This window comes from Protomyctophum bolini, assembly GCF_963924005.1.
Source record: "Protomyctophum bolini genome assembly, chromosome: 11".
In the NCBI taxonomy this organism is placed as follows: Eukaryota; Metazoa; Chordata; class Actinopteri; order Myctophiformes; family Myctophidae; genus Protomyctophum; species Protomyctophum bolini.
Window position 1 is genome coordinate 41,401,701 of NC_137872.1, and position 15,949 is coordinate 41,417,649.

Below are 15,949 nucleotides of genomic sequence, written 5' to 3' on the forward strand. Positions count from 1 at the left end.
TGGCGTGGTCCTGGGGACTCCTTATATGGTTATGTCTGAGTCATGCTGACATCAGTGTGATGGCGTGCTCCTGCTTTGGGGAGTCCTTATATGGTAATGGCTCATTGGCTCAGTCATGGTGACATGAGTGTACTATCAGACCCTGCAGATCATTTCTGTCTCTCTATGTGTCTGTCCCGCTGTTACTGTACATAGGTCAAGATGTCCGCCGCCATAGCATCACTCGCTTCATACGGCACCGATTCTGATTCTGATAATGAGTCTAAAATGAACACCAGCCCGGAGAGAGTGGACCCTGACGCCACGGCTCACCTTAAACCTTTACAGTCAGCACCGACCATCCAATCCAATCCAATCCACTTTATTTATATAGCACGTTTCAAAACTCAAGAGTTTACAAAGTGCTGTACAGGAGAAAATAAAAACAAATGCACTACAGCTACCACACAGAAAAACAACAGCGAGAAAACAAAGTACAAACAGTGAAAACAAATGAGACAATATACATTATATACAACATATACAAGGACCGAAGGAACTCAAGCGGGGTTAAAAGCCAAGGTAAAGAGGTGGGTCTTTAGGCGAGATTTAAAAGTCTCAATGGAGGGGGCCGATTTGACGTGGGAGGGGAGTGCGTTCCAAAGTTTAGGGGCTACAACGGAAAAGGCTCGGTCGCCTCTGGACTTCAAGCGGGTCTTCTTTGTGACCCTGAGGTTTAGCTGGCCCTCAGACCGCAGTGACCTAGTAGGAGTATAAACCTCAATAAGTTCAGACAGATAAAGAGGAGCCAGACCATTTATAGATTTAAAGACAAATAGAAGAATTTTAAAATCCACTCTGAAGCGGACAGGGAGCCAATGAAGGGAGGCCAAGACAGGTGTGATATGCTCACGTCTGCGAGTCCCTGTGAGCAGACGAGCGGCTGAGTTTTGGACTAGCTGGAGTCGAGCAAGGGGAGGCTTGGATTAAACCAGCGTACAAGGCATTACAGTAATCCAACCGCGTAGATCAGGCATGTCAAACTCAAATACACAGGGGGCCAAAATGTAAAAAATGGTACAAGTGGAGGGCCGGGCTGGTTCAATGTTTATTAAAACGTGCAATTATTGAACCAATACCAATAACACAGCCTATTTATAATAGTATTGCACATCATTAAATGAAAGTAAAACATAAATAAAATCACTTGCAATATTTTCTCAAGGCTCTTTCAGTAATTTTTTTTTTTTTTAACAGGTAAACAGCTAAATATAAATTTCTGTTTAAATATGTCCCTTAATGGCAAGATAAATGCAAGAATGAAACAGCATGCATTAAAAACAAAATATGCATTAAGTTTGCTGCTCTGATCCTCACCAATCACTGTCTTTATTAATCATAATAAAATGAGAAAGTAAATTAAATCAGTGCATTCATTTTTTTAGGCAACGTTTCCTGAGTCCATTCAACTGGAGAAAATAATAATAATTCCCTTCAAAGAAAAATCTAATCAAAGTCCTTTCTGCTGCTCTATGATGCTCACTTGTCTGAGGCTGAGCCAGATACTTGGTGTCTCATATTGAGTACAAGTTCATCAATGTTTGGGGTCAGGCTCTGAGCTGAGGAAATCCTCAGGATTGAGTGAAGGTTTTCATCAGTAAGACGACTCCTATGTGAGGTTTTGTTTAGCTTCATTATAGAAAAAAGTTGTTCACAAAGGTATGTGCTGCCAAACATAGACAGCGTCCGTGCAACTTGGGTGCGCAGCTCTGGCATTGTGACGGGGATGAAACGTGCAAACTCAGCAGCGCCCACGGATTCGTATTTTGCCTTCAGTGTGTCATTACACTGGAGCTCAATCAGCTCCATTTGGAGATTTCCTGGTGCGCTTTCCACGTCAACTGAAAATGGATTGCTGAGCAGTTCAAGCCTGCTTTTTTGGGCTTCAAAGTCGGAAAATCGCCGCCTGAAGTCGGCACCAAGTATGCCAAGCTTGTCAGCAAACTGTGTACTCGGGAACACAACGGTAGGCTCAGTAGGCTGTTCAGAGATCAGCTCGTTCATGGTCTTGCAGCACGGAAAATGGTCAAAGTTATTTTTCCGCATCTGCGTCTCCCACAGGCTTAGCTTGATTTTAAATGCCTTCACAGTAGCATACATGTCAGAGATAATGCGGCCCCGCCCCTGCAGCTGCAGGTTCAATTCATTCAGATGGCTACTGATGTCGCACAGAAATGCCACTTCACACAGGAATATATTATCTCGGAGCTCTGTAGTGTCTTTCCCTTTGCTTTCCATGAACTGACAGATCTCCTCACGCAACTCGAAGCACCTTTTCAACACTTTTCCCTGGCTTAGCCACCGCACCTCTGTGTGATAGGGCAAGTCACCATACTCGGAATCTATCTCCTCCAGAAACGTCTTGAACTGGCGGTGGTTTAAACCTTTGGCTCTAATGAAGTTAACTGCTCGTGTTATGGTGCTCATTACATTTGCCATTTTCAAAGCTTTGCCACACAACGACTCCTGGTGTATGATGCAGTGATAAGATATCAGCTCACCCGTGCCGTCTTCTTCCTTTTTTCTCTCCCGCATTCTTGCCACCAAGCCGCTCTTATGACCGCACATTGCGGGTGCTCCGTCTGTTGTCATTCCCACAAGTTTATCCCATCCCAGCTCCATGTCATTTACACACCCGGATACGTGTTCATACAGATCTTTTCCTGTAGTTGTGCCATGCATCGAACGTAATCCCAAAAACTCTTCTGTCACACACAGGCTTGAGTCCACTCCACGGATGAAAATGGACAGCTGAGCAATGTCCGATGTATCGGTGCTCTCATCCACAGCAAGGGAATATGCAATGAAATCTTTTCCTTTTCCCACAAGCTGTTGTTTAAGATTAGTGGAAAGCTTGTTTACACGGTCAGCAACTGTGTTTCTGCTCAGACTCACATTTGAAAATAGCTGCTTTTTTTCTGGGCACACAACGTCACAAACTTTGAGCATGCAGTTCTTAACAAAGTCTCCCTCTGTAAATGGCCGGGCTGACTTTGCAACCTCTTCTGCCACAATAAAACTGGCCTTGACAGCAGCCTCGCTTTGTGATTTGGCTTTTGTGAACATAGCCTGCTGGGACTTCAGATTTCTTTTTAATTCTTGTACCTTCTGTAGCTTTTGTTCTGTGTCCATATTCTTGTATTTGTCTGGGTGTTTCGGTGATAATTCATAGTGCCTTTTTAAGTTATATTCTTTCATTACAGCCACGCTGTCTCCACACACAAGACACACAGGTTTCCCGTTTACTTCGGTGAACATGTATTGTGCCTCCCACCTGTCTTGAAACCCCCTGTTTTCAGCGTCTACCTTTCGTTTTGCCATTTTGGGAGAGACGGAGATGAAATTATCCACAGGCTTAGCTACTGTTTGACTGCATGTGCTGACTTTAGTATTGAAGTGAAGAGAAGACGCGGGGTCGCGCTCGCTCACGGGCACTCGATACGCGCCAATCATAGGCGCCAATGCACTCGCAGTGCATTTTGGGACTTGTAGTATTATGGTGCTACGGGCACATAATGCTGCGGGCCGCTTTTAATAGTAATTAAATAATATCCCGCGGGCCAGTGAGAACTCCTTCACGGGCCTGATCTGGCCCGCGGGCCGTGACTTTGACATATATGGCGTAGATATAAAGGCATGTATAACCCGCTCAAAATCACTAAAAGATAGCACAGACTTGATTTTGGCCAGCAGCCTCAGATGATAGAAACTAGAGCTAACTACCGCATTGACTTGTTTGTCAAGTTTAAGGGCATTGTCTAGTTTGACGCCAAGGTTTGAAACCACAGGTTTCACATATGGCTGCAGGGAACCTAGGTCAGTGGGAACGATCCCAGGACCGCTAGGTCCAAACACTATAACCTCTGTTTTGCTTTCGTTGACACTTAGAAAATTAAGAGCCATCCATGCCTTGATGTCACTTAGACAGTCAAGCAGAGGTGTCAGGGAGCCGTTATTTTCCTTTTTAAGGGGCATGTATATTTGCGAATCATCCGCATAAAGGTGATACGAAATGCCATGTTTCTTAAAAATAAGGCCAATGGGAAGTAAATATAAAGAGAATAGAATTGTCCCAAGGATCGAGCCCTGGGGGACTCCAGAGGACAGGCGGGTGGAGGACGATACGAAGTCACCAAATTTAACGGAGAAGCATCTCTCCGATAAATAGGAAGAGAACCAGGCTAAAGCGGTATCTCTGACACCAACACAAAGCTCCAAACGAGATATGAGAGTATTGTGATCGAGAGTGTCGAATGCAGAGCTAAGATCTAGGAGTAGTAGGATCACAGAGTCCCCAGAGTCGGTGGTCAATAGGATGTCATTGAAAACTCTCAACAACGCTGACTCTGTGCTGTGAAACGCTTTGAACCCAGATTGAAAAACATCAAAAATGCTATTTAGCTGCAAAAAAGACTGGAGTTGAGACAACACCGTTTTCTCAAGGATCTTGGAAATGAACGGAAGCTTTGAGATGGGTCTGTAGTTGGATAAAATAGAAGTATCCAGACTAGGTTTCTTTATCAGGGGTGTCACCACTGCTGTTTTAAAGTAAGCTGGTACCATACCTGAGACAAGGCTGCTATTTATGATAGCATGGACTCTAGGCCCAATGGTCTCCCAGACCTCCTTAAAGAGGTGTGTGGGGATAGCGTCTGAAGGGCAGGATGATGTTTTGAGTTGAGAGACAATTTCACTAAGTTTAGAGTGTAGCCGTGCAGGTGACAGCCATGGAGGGGTCAAAAGCAGGGGGGGAAACTTGTGCTCTGATCATAGCGACCTTGTCAATAAAAAAGTTGAGAAAATTCTCACAGACATCAAGAGAAGCTTCCAGACAGGTGGGTTGGGGGGGATTTACCAGCTGCTCAATGGTCTTAAAAAGAACGCGTGGTTTATCCATATTTTTTGAAATAATATCAGAGAAATGCCTTGATTTTTCCTCTTTGACAGTCCTCTGATATTTTTTCCAACACTCATCAAGAATGTCATGTGACACATGGAGCCTGTCTTTTCTCCACCTGCGCTCAGCCCTCCTACACTCTCTCCTGACAGCGCGGGTGGTGTCATTAAGCCAAGGCTCAGACTTGGGTTTGGGACGCATGGCTTTTAAAGGCGCAACATTGTCCAAAATGCCAGTGCAGGTGGAAAGAAACGAGGATGTAAGTTGCTCAGTGTCTAGACCATGACTTTGGCTCTTCTCAACGCCGCTCCCGAGGTCGCCGTAAAGGAGGCCGTTGAGGTGGGCACACACCTGGACCCATCATTGAAAGAAGTCACCTACAACCCAACCTACGAAACCATGTTTGCACCAGAGTTTGGGCCAGTCAACCCGTATAAATCCCAGCAGATGGCTGCCCCCCGGAACATGTTATCTGGCTATACAGAGGCTGCTCACGTCAATGACTTCATGTTCGAACAGCAAAGGAGGACGTTCTCTACCTATGGCTATGCTTTAGATCCATCGGTTGACACAAATCAAGTGTCCAATAGCACATATATTGGGGCCGTGGACGAAGCAGAGAAAAAGAAAGGACTAACTGTGTTCGAGGCTGCTCCTAAGACGGAGGCAGCGAAGCGGAAAAAGGTGAAAGGAGGAGATGCAGCAGAGATTGATAATTTCCTCGGACCGTGGGCCAAGTATGCAGATGAGAAGGATGGGGCCAAACCATCCGAGGAGCAGCAGAAGGAGCTAGATGAGATCACGGCCAAAAGGCAAAAGAAGGGAAGGAACGAGGAGGAGGCTCCAGCAGAAGAGAAGACTGTTCTACATGTCAAAGATGCATATGACTACCAGGGCAGGTCCTACCTGCACATCCCGCAGGATGTGGGCATCAACCTGCGCACCATGGACGTCCCAGACAAGTGTTACTTGCCCAAGAAACAGATCCATGTCTGGTCTGGACACACAAAGGGTGTCAGTGCAATCCGTCTGTTCCCAGCCTCTGGTCATCTACTCCTCTCCGCCTCCATGGACTGTAAAATCAAGCTGTGGGAGGTGCACAACGACAGGCGGTGCGTACGGACCTTTATCGGCCACAGCAAAGCAGTACGAGATGTTTGCTTCAACAACACCGGCACCCAGTTCCTCAGTGCTGCTTATGACCGCTACCTCAAACTGTGGGACTCTGAAACAGGCCAGTGCATCTCCAGGTTCACCAACAGGAAGGTGCCGCACTGCGTCAAGTTCAACCCAGACGAGGACAAACAGAACCTCTTCGTGGCTGGCATGTCGGATAAAAAGATTGTTCAGTGGGACGCCAGGACAGGTGACGTGGTGCAGGAGTACGACCGCCACCTGGGTGCTGTCAACACCATCACCTTTGTGGATGAGAACCGTCGCTTTGTCAGCACGTCGGATGACATGAGTCTTCGGGTGTGGGAGTGGGACATCCCCGTGGACTTCAAGTACATTGCAGAGCCCAGTATGCACTCTATGCCAGCTGTTACGCTCTCTCCCAATGGTAAATGGCTCGCCTGCCAGTCCATGGACAACCAGATTCTGATTTTCGGAGCCCAGAACCGCTTCAGACTGAACAAGAAGAAGATTTTCAAAGGTCATGTGGTAGCCGGTTATGCCTGCCAGGTGGACTTCTCCCCCGACATGAGTTATGTGGTATCTGGAGACGCAGATGGGAAGCTCAACATCTGGGACTGGAAGACCACCAAGCTGTACCACAGGATCAAAGCCCATGACAAAGTGTGCATCAGTGCCCTGTGGCATCCCCACGAGACCTCCAAGGTCATCACCTGTGGCTGGGACGGGCAGATCAAACTCTGGGACTGAACCTGTGCCTGTTTTGGAGCTTTGTGTATTCTAGGGAATGGGGGGGGGGGGGGTGTATCCTCAGACACAGTGTTTGTACATTGTGTCCATTTAAGGAAGTATAGAAAGAGGCTTAAAGAGATGAAAACTGAGCTTTTTCCTCTTTCGTGGATTTTCTGTAACGTGTAAAAGCCATAGGACTGGTATCCAGTCTTATTGCTGAAGTGTATTTTTATACCCCGTTAACACAGCCATCTGTATGTAAAGATAAAACATACAGCTTTGAAAGTCCCCTGCACTGCTGGAGGTGTTTTTAACTCGCCAGCTCATTCCTCATTTACCTATTCACGTTCATTGTCAGAAATGTGTTGTATGATTTTTATTTTTTGATCCCGGGCAAAAACAATACATTCTTCAATTGTAACATCATTTTTTGACCGTACCTTTTATGGAAATAAACGTTTTGTACATGTTGCCTGTCAAAAAAACAAAAAAACGTTATATAGTAGTAGGAGAGTGAGTAGCACAGCACAGCACTAGCACAGCAGAGTGTGTTGGTGTAGTAGAGCCACTGTACTAACACAGCAGTGCCAGTGGGTTTGGCAGACTTCATGATGGCTGGTACCATAGCAACAAAGAAGACTGTCTCCAAGCCTCAGAACTTAAATGAGGTGTATGGACCGCCGGCTAACTTTTTAGAGGTCGAGGTGAGCAACCCGAAGACAGTAGGGATCGGCTGGACCAAATTCACTACTTATGAGATCGGCCTGAAGACCAACCTGCCCGTCTTCAAGCTGAAGAAGTCCTGTGTCCAGAGGCGATACAGTGACTTTGAGTGGCTCAGAGCAGAGCTGAAGAGAGGGAGTAGGGTCGTGGTACCCCCTCTCCCTGGCAAAGCGCTGACCCGTCAGCTCCCATTCCGAGGAGATGACGGAATATTTGATGCCTCTTTCATCGAGGAGCGGCGACAAGGCCTGGAGCAGTTTCTCAACAAAGTGGCCAGTCACCCTCTTGTCCAGAACGAACGTTTCCTGCACATGTTTCTACAGTACAAATGTATAGACAAAAACTACACACCTTCCAAAGTTAAATAAACCTAAAATTAACACGATGGCTTTGTTTGGCCCGATGTGGGAGCCCAGCTCAACCCCGCAACTCAAAGCTCTCTCAAATGCAAAGAATTCCTCTGTGGATGGCAGACAAGTGACCACTTGAGCCGCTTTCAAAAATAGCAAAAATAGCCAATCTACAAGCTCACAACACATCGCGATGCGTTGGGGGGGCTAGTAGATATCAGCTAATTTTGCCATTTTTGAAAAAAGAAAAGGAAAAGATTCCCTTTAAATTACACTTTTAATTTGATGGCAAACACCTGTGTCATTGTGGATGCAGGGAATGGGAAATGTCCACCAGAGGCTGCCATTCAGATAATTCACAACATACATATATTATATCCCCACCTGAAGAATGCTCATTATGCTTCTATCCATGTTGTGGAAGAGTGAATTACAGGTATGGACAATCAAGCACTGTCTAGAGTGCAATCAATGAGGTGCTGAACGTCATGAAAAATAAAGAAACACCTGAATGAACTGAAAGGTGCAACTGTACATTGATTGTTATAGTTACACTGTACTGTACTGTACTGTACTGTACTGTACTGTACTGTACTGTACTGTACTGTACTGTACTGTACTGTACTGTACACAAAAACTATAATTGTGCTCAGTGTGAAGCCCACTGGCGCCACATGAAGGTATGCCAACCAGTGGTATTGCAGCTGTTGAGGTCGCACTACAAACAGACTACACCGTACTGCAAACAGACCTACATAGCGACATACACACACGGTCAGTCATTGGAGTGGTTTGGCAGCCAGTTGGCACCGCTCAAAAAGTCAGATCCTGCTGCTGTGCACATACCTTTTTGGCACATTTAGTTTCCCCCCTCTGCGTGTTGCCCTACCCGCAGTGCGTATTGCCCGCCTACGTATATACGCAACCACAAAATAATATGATTGAAGTTTGTCTGTTAAATACAGTACAATAGAGTGCAGCAGTCCCGCCCCCTCTCAGAAAAGCGAGTGGCCCAGGAAATGAAACCCCAATGCATTCTTTCATCGGCACTTCGAATATAATTTATTTAAAGACGGTTACGCCGCGGACAAAGCCAATTCGGATCATGACAAATCATGACAATGAACACAATGTTTTGGGACGATCAAATAATTTATAAGACGAAAAACAAAACAAATAGTGTTGTCTCCTGCCTTTATTTTCTTCTTTCTAATGATTTGATCGTCCCAAAACATTGTGTTCATTGTCATGATTTGTCATGATCCGAATTGGCTTTGTCCGCGGCGTAACCGTCTTTAAATAAATTATATTCAAAGTGCCGATGAAAGAATGCATTGGGGTGTTGCTGTGTACTTGTACAAGGTACTTGTACGTGAATATGCAATGTGCTTGATATGCATTGTGTACTGCCTGGAGAGTAACAGACTGACTTTCTTGTTAGCCACTGGAGACAGCTCAGAGAGCAAGGTCAACTTGCTGCTAGCCGATTGTTATTGTTATGCCTCAGTGGCACGTCATGAGGACATGTGGATCCAGAGCTATATATGATTCTGTAATGTATAATAAACTTTGTGAACGTGTTAGCGTGACCAGTCTCGTGTCATGTTAATTACTTCTCCCGGGCCGGCCCATCTGTCTGTCCGCCGCCGAACCAAGGAAATAATCAACAGAGTCGTCACACCCCAACCTCAGCCTACACACACAAGACCGGTCTGTCAGAACCAGACAAGGCTCCAGTACTTAGAATTGAATCATAACAATTGGTGTCGAGGGTCCAGTACTTAGAATTGAATCATAACAGTGACTGTCTTTCCTTCACTGGTTTTCCACTCTGACTACCCTGCTTTACCCTTGTTTTCTATTGCTTTGAAACTTGTTTCACCATAACAACAGCTTGCAATTTAATATCCAGATGCTGGGTTATACTCAAGACACATTCAACATATTTAATGTCCAGTATTTCATTACCTCGAATTACAGCTTCCCCTGTGTACAACAGAATAAAAAAAGGTCAGTCCCATATATGCACATGATCAAATATACTAATTCATTAATTAGTACATTAGTGTATACTAATTGATTTTGTTTTGGTCAAACTTTACATTGAGTCACTGATGTATAAAGAAAACCATTATACCTTTTTTTTGTGTTTCTCTATTCGTCGATTAATGGAAAAAGTATCTGTAAGAAAACAATGTATAGTTTCAGACCTGAACACCTGGAGTGACGTTTGATTCAAGGTGCAAGGCTGCCATCTCCTGGACAAATAGGGTTACTGACTGAGTTTCAGTCAGCTTTCCTCTTGTTCCAGAAGAACTAATCATCAATAATGAGGTTTTTATTGGATTTTATTGCTTTTATTACAGCTTCAGCTTTCTTTCTATTTTGAACAGATTGTATGCTTCTTTTGTAGCCCCTTGTTTTAATAAAGTTATTCATGTTGTTTAGTCTATTATCATTGTTGCTGTTGTTGCTATTGTTATTATAATAATAATTATTATTATTATTATTTATTCAAATTAAAGGAGTTTATTATGTTCTTTGTTGTCCCTTTTGAAGACGTCTTAGTGGGATTAGAACGTACTTCATTATGTTACAGACGGTTAGGATTATGATGATAGCCTGAGCTAACGTGTTCTAGAAGGGCACGCCCTGATTGGATCTCACTGATCTGTCTAGTGCCCCCCCCCCCCAGTGCAGCATTACATCACATAATTTAGAGCGACGCCCACCCGGAAGGGTTGACTCACACTTCTAGCACCAGAGCGGGCCAATGACGTTCCTCCAGGGCTTTCTTTTTTTTAGGGTTATAGAGCGTCACAGTCCCTCCCCCTTTCAGAACAACGAGTGGCCCAGGAAATGAATCCCAATGCATTTTTCCAATAGGCATTTCTTATTTTTTTAATTTAAAGACCTTTTAAGTGTCGTACGAAGCCAACTCTTGTCGTGACAAATGATGACAACAAACAAAAAATTTCAGGCCAAACAAAGAATTAGAAAGTAGGAAAAAACTATTATGACGTATGAGGTCAAGGTCAAGGTCTATCTCACCAGGATCAGGACGTACTTCATGCCCCTCTGGTGGAGCTCCTGCACCATGTCTGGGAGGTCCCCAAATCGCCGGGGGTCAAAGGTGAACACCCTGCGTTTATCCGCGTAGTCCAGGTCGTTCCACTGGACGTCCTGATGACGCAACACAACACAATTTAGGCATTTAGCAAGACGCTCTTAATCCATTCTGACCTGAGATCAGATTCATACGAGGTTTCCACTGGACACACACTGGTCTGATTAACCCATTCTGACCTGAGATCAGATTCAAAAAATGTCAGTCGTTCTTCGATTTTTCAAAAATAGCAGAACTACAAGCTCGTAGCGCGCCACTCGGTGAGCTTGTAGATCTGCTATTTTTCAATAGCTAAAGCATAACATGATGCTAACACCAAAATGGGTTCCCGTTCAGAATGGGTTAATCCAGAGCGATTTACAGTAAGCAAGAACAATACATGGTAATAATACGTCAAGTTCACAACACAACAGCAGCATTTCAGAAGAAGTGGCTGCTCATAAAAACCTCTCAAAGTGGCAGAGCCAACCTTGTGCCAGTATTTCAGAGCACACCTGTATTCAATCAGTGTGCACAAAGCACTGAGTGAATTCAATTATAGTTTATAAAAACTTTGTATCTACCACCGAGTGGCGGGCTACGAGCTTGTAGATCTGCTATTTTTCAGTAGCTAAAGCATAACATAATTGTTGGAGCCAAAATGCTTTTTTGTTTATTTTGTTTTATTTATTTAAACAAATTAATGATGAGTATGATGTGCCCTTCTTATATCATGACGTCATGGCAATCAGTCAGAATGGTGGGTGGTTGTCATGGAAACCCTTATTACCCGTCACTGTGACGGCACTCAGGTGCGACAGGGGAAGACGACACAGTTTTCGACCGTGCGTGGTCGATGGTTCAGTTTGTTGTTTGTTTGTAAGTTTACACCGTTTATTTAAAGTTTGAATACTACTGCTGTTGACATATCCAGAAGAGATTCAACGACTGGATATTGAATTAATCACTGCACACGTCAAACTAAAGTTCAACCCAGTCGCCCTGCTGTTTAGCCTAGAAGTACAGGCTTCACAATAATGCTAACACCAAAAGGGGTTCCCGCCCCCAGAATGGGTTAAATACACTCATCATAGGATAACTTGTGATGAGATGCCCCTCATTTAAATACACACACGTGCACTAACAGTCCTTTAGTATGCATTATGTCTACAATACATTAACCATGTTAAAAATGTCAATAGCAATTGGCCTGGGCCGTGGCTCAGAGGTCCAGGCACCTCGGCTGGTAATCCAGTCTGGCAGTGTGGAGTCACGGCCTTTACTGCATGTCATCCCCCCCATCTCTCTCCCCATTTCCTGTCAGCCTACTTTCATCTATCCCTCTACAAAAATAATAAAATAAAGGTGAAAGCCACAAAAAAAAAGAAAAACGAAATGTCACACTAATTACAACATCTGGCAACTGGACGCAGGTGTGGACCCGAGACCCTAGTCTGAATCTGCCCTTAACTCACTTGCTGCTGCTAGGCTATTCTGCAAGGCAGTGTTAGGCTGTGCTAAGAGATTAACATTGAGCGAACTAACTTTTTCGGGGCCCACAGCAAAATGTTCTCTTATAGCGAGAATCACACTGCATACATCAAAAGAAAGCCTAACTTGTCCACTTCAATTTTGATTTTACCATCTTCCATTCTGGAGATATTGACCTTTTTGTAACACCTGCTTTTGCCTGAACTCTGCTCGCTTGAACAGACAGCAGAGTTATGGAAGGTTGAAGTTGACAGACATTGACAGACAGATACTGTATAAAAACACAAATAATATCCTATACATCCTATACACCAAATGAAAGCCCTGAATGTCTACCTTTAGGAGGAAAACAGTACACATTGATCCCATGTACAGTTTGTCAGTAATTGCTTATTGAATGCAGCTTGCGCCCACCAGAGAGAACTTTAGAGAAGGCATGGACCTGAACAACTATTATTCACAAAATAAGGCCTATAGCGACATGTACATATTATATACCGTATGAAACAGAAGACTCTCTGCTTTCATCAGGAAAAAAAATGAATACTGTAATAATAATAAAAATCACACCCCTGTGAAGTGAGCAGTGCAACTGTTGCACTGCGTACCTATCAAAGGGTAATTATGATAACCCGCGGTGCCGCGGTTTCATGGCGACGAGGTTAATTATGACATCCGGTATGTTTCTCGGGATTCTGCTCTGAAGATGCCCGCCATCGGATTTAATTTTGCCGAAAACGTGGCTTCAAAGCGGTCTGTCGCGGTCCGGGTCTGTACTGGAAACCAATGGGGTTCACTGTGTTCACATTTTGAACCACGTTGAAGTAGAACCCTTGTCAGCTGGGCCCTGCCACACAGGTACTGCAATGTGTACTGTTTTCCTCCTAAAAGTAGACATTCAGGGCTTTCATTCGGTGTATATAGTATGTATAGGATATTACTTTATTTGTGTTCATTTTTATATCTGCCTGTCAATGTCTGTGACTTTAAACCTTCAGAACTCTGCTTTCATGAGGATGATGTAATGTATAGATGTGAGTCATTCTAGACTGCATATATTACACCTATGGTGTGGCCATCAGATGGCACTGTAGTACAGCACACACACCAGTGCAGCCACATGCAATACGCATGCTCAGGACTGAGCATGCGCACAACACACAGAACACAGAACGTTAGTGTTACGGTGAGGGAGACGCGCGATGTTTGCAAGCTATATACATGTCTGGGCATGCCTCTATCTCGACACCCTCTTCCAAGCACTTTTCGTAGGACGTAAGACATCATCATAACAAAATAACCGCGCCGTCCCTCGGCGATACAATCCGTGATCATTTTCTTGTTTGTTCGAGTTTGATGAAGGAAGGGAGACCCGACTTTAGATCCGTACGAGTCCATCATGGGGAAGTTGGGTGTTTTCGGACAGCGACACACTACACACACAAGACGCCTCCCCTGAAACAAACAGGAGCCCTCCCGTCCTGAGTTTTCAGGAAGGGAGGGGGAGAGGCTTTTTTTTTGGGGGGGGATCACGTGATCGGAGTGTTGCGCTATGATCCAGTGCTAGTTGGTAAAGTGCTTGGGTGTGCAGAAAGGCGATTGAAAGTTATCAATAAAAACATGCAGTAAACGCTCCCGCATTCAAACGGTTAATAATTGATCTTCATTTCTTGTTTTCTTACATGCATACTATGCAGTTTATTATTATTATTATTATTATTATTAAGAACTGCAAAAACTAACGGAAGTAAAAACAATCGGATCCCAATAATAACTTGGACAGGTGTTGCTTTGAATTGTACAGTTTTATTTCCATCAGTGATCACTAGACAGAACTGTTAGGGAGCAGGTCCTTCCCACCACCCACATGGGCCTGCGTGGTCTTGGAAGATTTCAGCTGTCCACTGGCCACTGACTCGTCTCCTGCATGACACATGGAGGAAGAAGAGGATTATGTCTCAAGAGATGGAACTCTGTACTAGAAATAGGCCTATGTAGTATTGTCACCGCTGAATTAACCCAATGACCCCACTATACTGTAGACTGTTATCCATTATCTGAATAATCAGACTCGTGTGTAGGAGCATATAGCCAGAGGTCAAGTACTTAGCACATCAGAAACAGGCAAAGATGCATAGATAGATAGATAGATTTCTTTATTTTTGTGTCATGCACCAAAGGCGCCCAGCCCACATGGACTTACATGACACATAAAAAGTCTGCCAAAGCAAAAATACCTTTCCTAAAACAAAATTCCAGTTTTTCATAGTCCTCCAACCAGAAAAAGTCAGCACAGATGGTTGTCATTTTACAAAATAATACATGTCTTAATTCTTCATATAATGGGCAGTAAAAAAAAAATGAATTTCATTTTCAATTTCTTTCAAATCACGCACTAGACAGACTCTGTCCTCCTCAGGAGTATACCAATGAATCTACCCGTTTCTAAAAGCTAATGGTAAGGTCCCAGAATGCAGCTGTGCACAAAAAGATCTCTGACTTTTGGATATATTTTGTGTAACATAAGGATCAGGGCCATAATTATTTTTAAATAAGACGATATGTTCTTAGTTTTGGTTTGTACCATAATTATATATTATTATACCCATATAAGGATACCGGCATACGGAGTACGGGCTGGATACTCCCAGGCCCTTCTTGAGAACGTTGATCAGAGGATATGGTCCCATGCCACAGAAATTGCCAAAGTCGTCCTGGTCAAGAGTCCAGACCATGGCTCCACCAAAACCACTCCTCTTCAGCCAGCCAACCTGTACCAGTTAACAGTAACCAGTTAACCTGTACCTGTAACAGTGTACCAGCCGACCTGTACCAGTGCGTTAAAATAAATGACAAAAGCAGGAACTAGAAATGCATTCTTATCGAGCTGCCACCTTGCGCTTCGCACACAAGTTGGCCATGAATGGCCTACTTGTGCACCAGCAGAGCACGCAACTTATATCTGACGCTTGTAACTTCCTCCCTCATAAATAACTTAAATCTGTTACGTCATCCACACATGTTTTTAGATAAACATACATAGTTACGTCATCACCCAATCCCTGATTGGCCGAGCGACGTCACCAACACACGCCACCAAAGACAATACACATTACCTGATCCCGGACATACACAGCCGAATACAGTACTTGCGCCGCTCTGCTCGCACAAGTAACTAGTAGTGTCTACAAATCTGAGCGATTATGTGAAATGCTGCTATGCACCTTGCCCTGATAGCTGACAACGTTGTCGAATCCAACCCAGGTCTGGCTGTTGTAGGCGTAAGGCACCTGCTGAGCGACATCCCAGACGTCTGTGACTCCTTGCTGTTTGAGGAAGTGGCAGATCTGAATGAAGCAGAGACAAGCCATTAGAAACAAATGTGAAATCTATACTGTATGTATTAGTTTCTATATAGAACGCAAAACCTTGTTGCACTGGAGACGTGTACAATCTCTGCCTCTGACATGGCTGTAC

At 44.2% G+C, this 15,949-nt stretch overlaps 2 protein-coding genes across 2 annotated transcripts; both read left to right on the plus strand.

Moving 5' to 3' along the window:
- Nucleotides 1-201: 201 nt before the first annotated feature.
- On the plus strand, nucleotides 202-7,135 carry LOC308323972 (pre-mRNA-processing factor 17-like; the record flags this gene model as incomplete). Its single annotated transcript, XM_080775862.1, has 2 exons — nucleotides 202-339; nucleotides 5,216-7,135. 2 exons carry the CDS (start codon nucleotides 202-204, stop codon nucleotides 6,818-6,820), a joined length of 1,743 nt encoding a protein of 580 aa, XP_080631988.1. The 3' UTR covers nucleotides 6,821-7,135.
- Nucleotides 7,136-7,413: 278 nt separating this feature from the next.
- LOC308323864 (sorting nexin-3-like) lies at nucleotides 7,414-7,893 on the plus strand (the record flags this gene model as incomplete). The annotated part of the gene is made up of 1 exon (XM_080775720.1): nucleotides 7,414-7,893. One exon carries the CDS (start codon nucleotides 7,414-7,416, stop codon nucleotides 7,891-7,893), a length of 480 nt encoding a protein of 159 aa, XP_080631846.1.
- Between the last annotated feature and the right edge of the window lie 8,056 nt (nucleotides 7,894-15,949).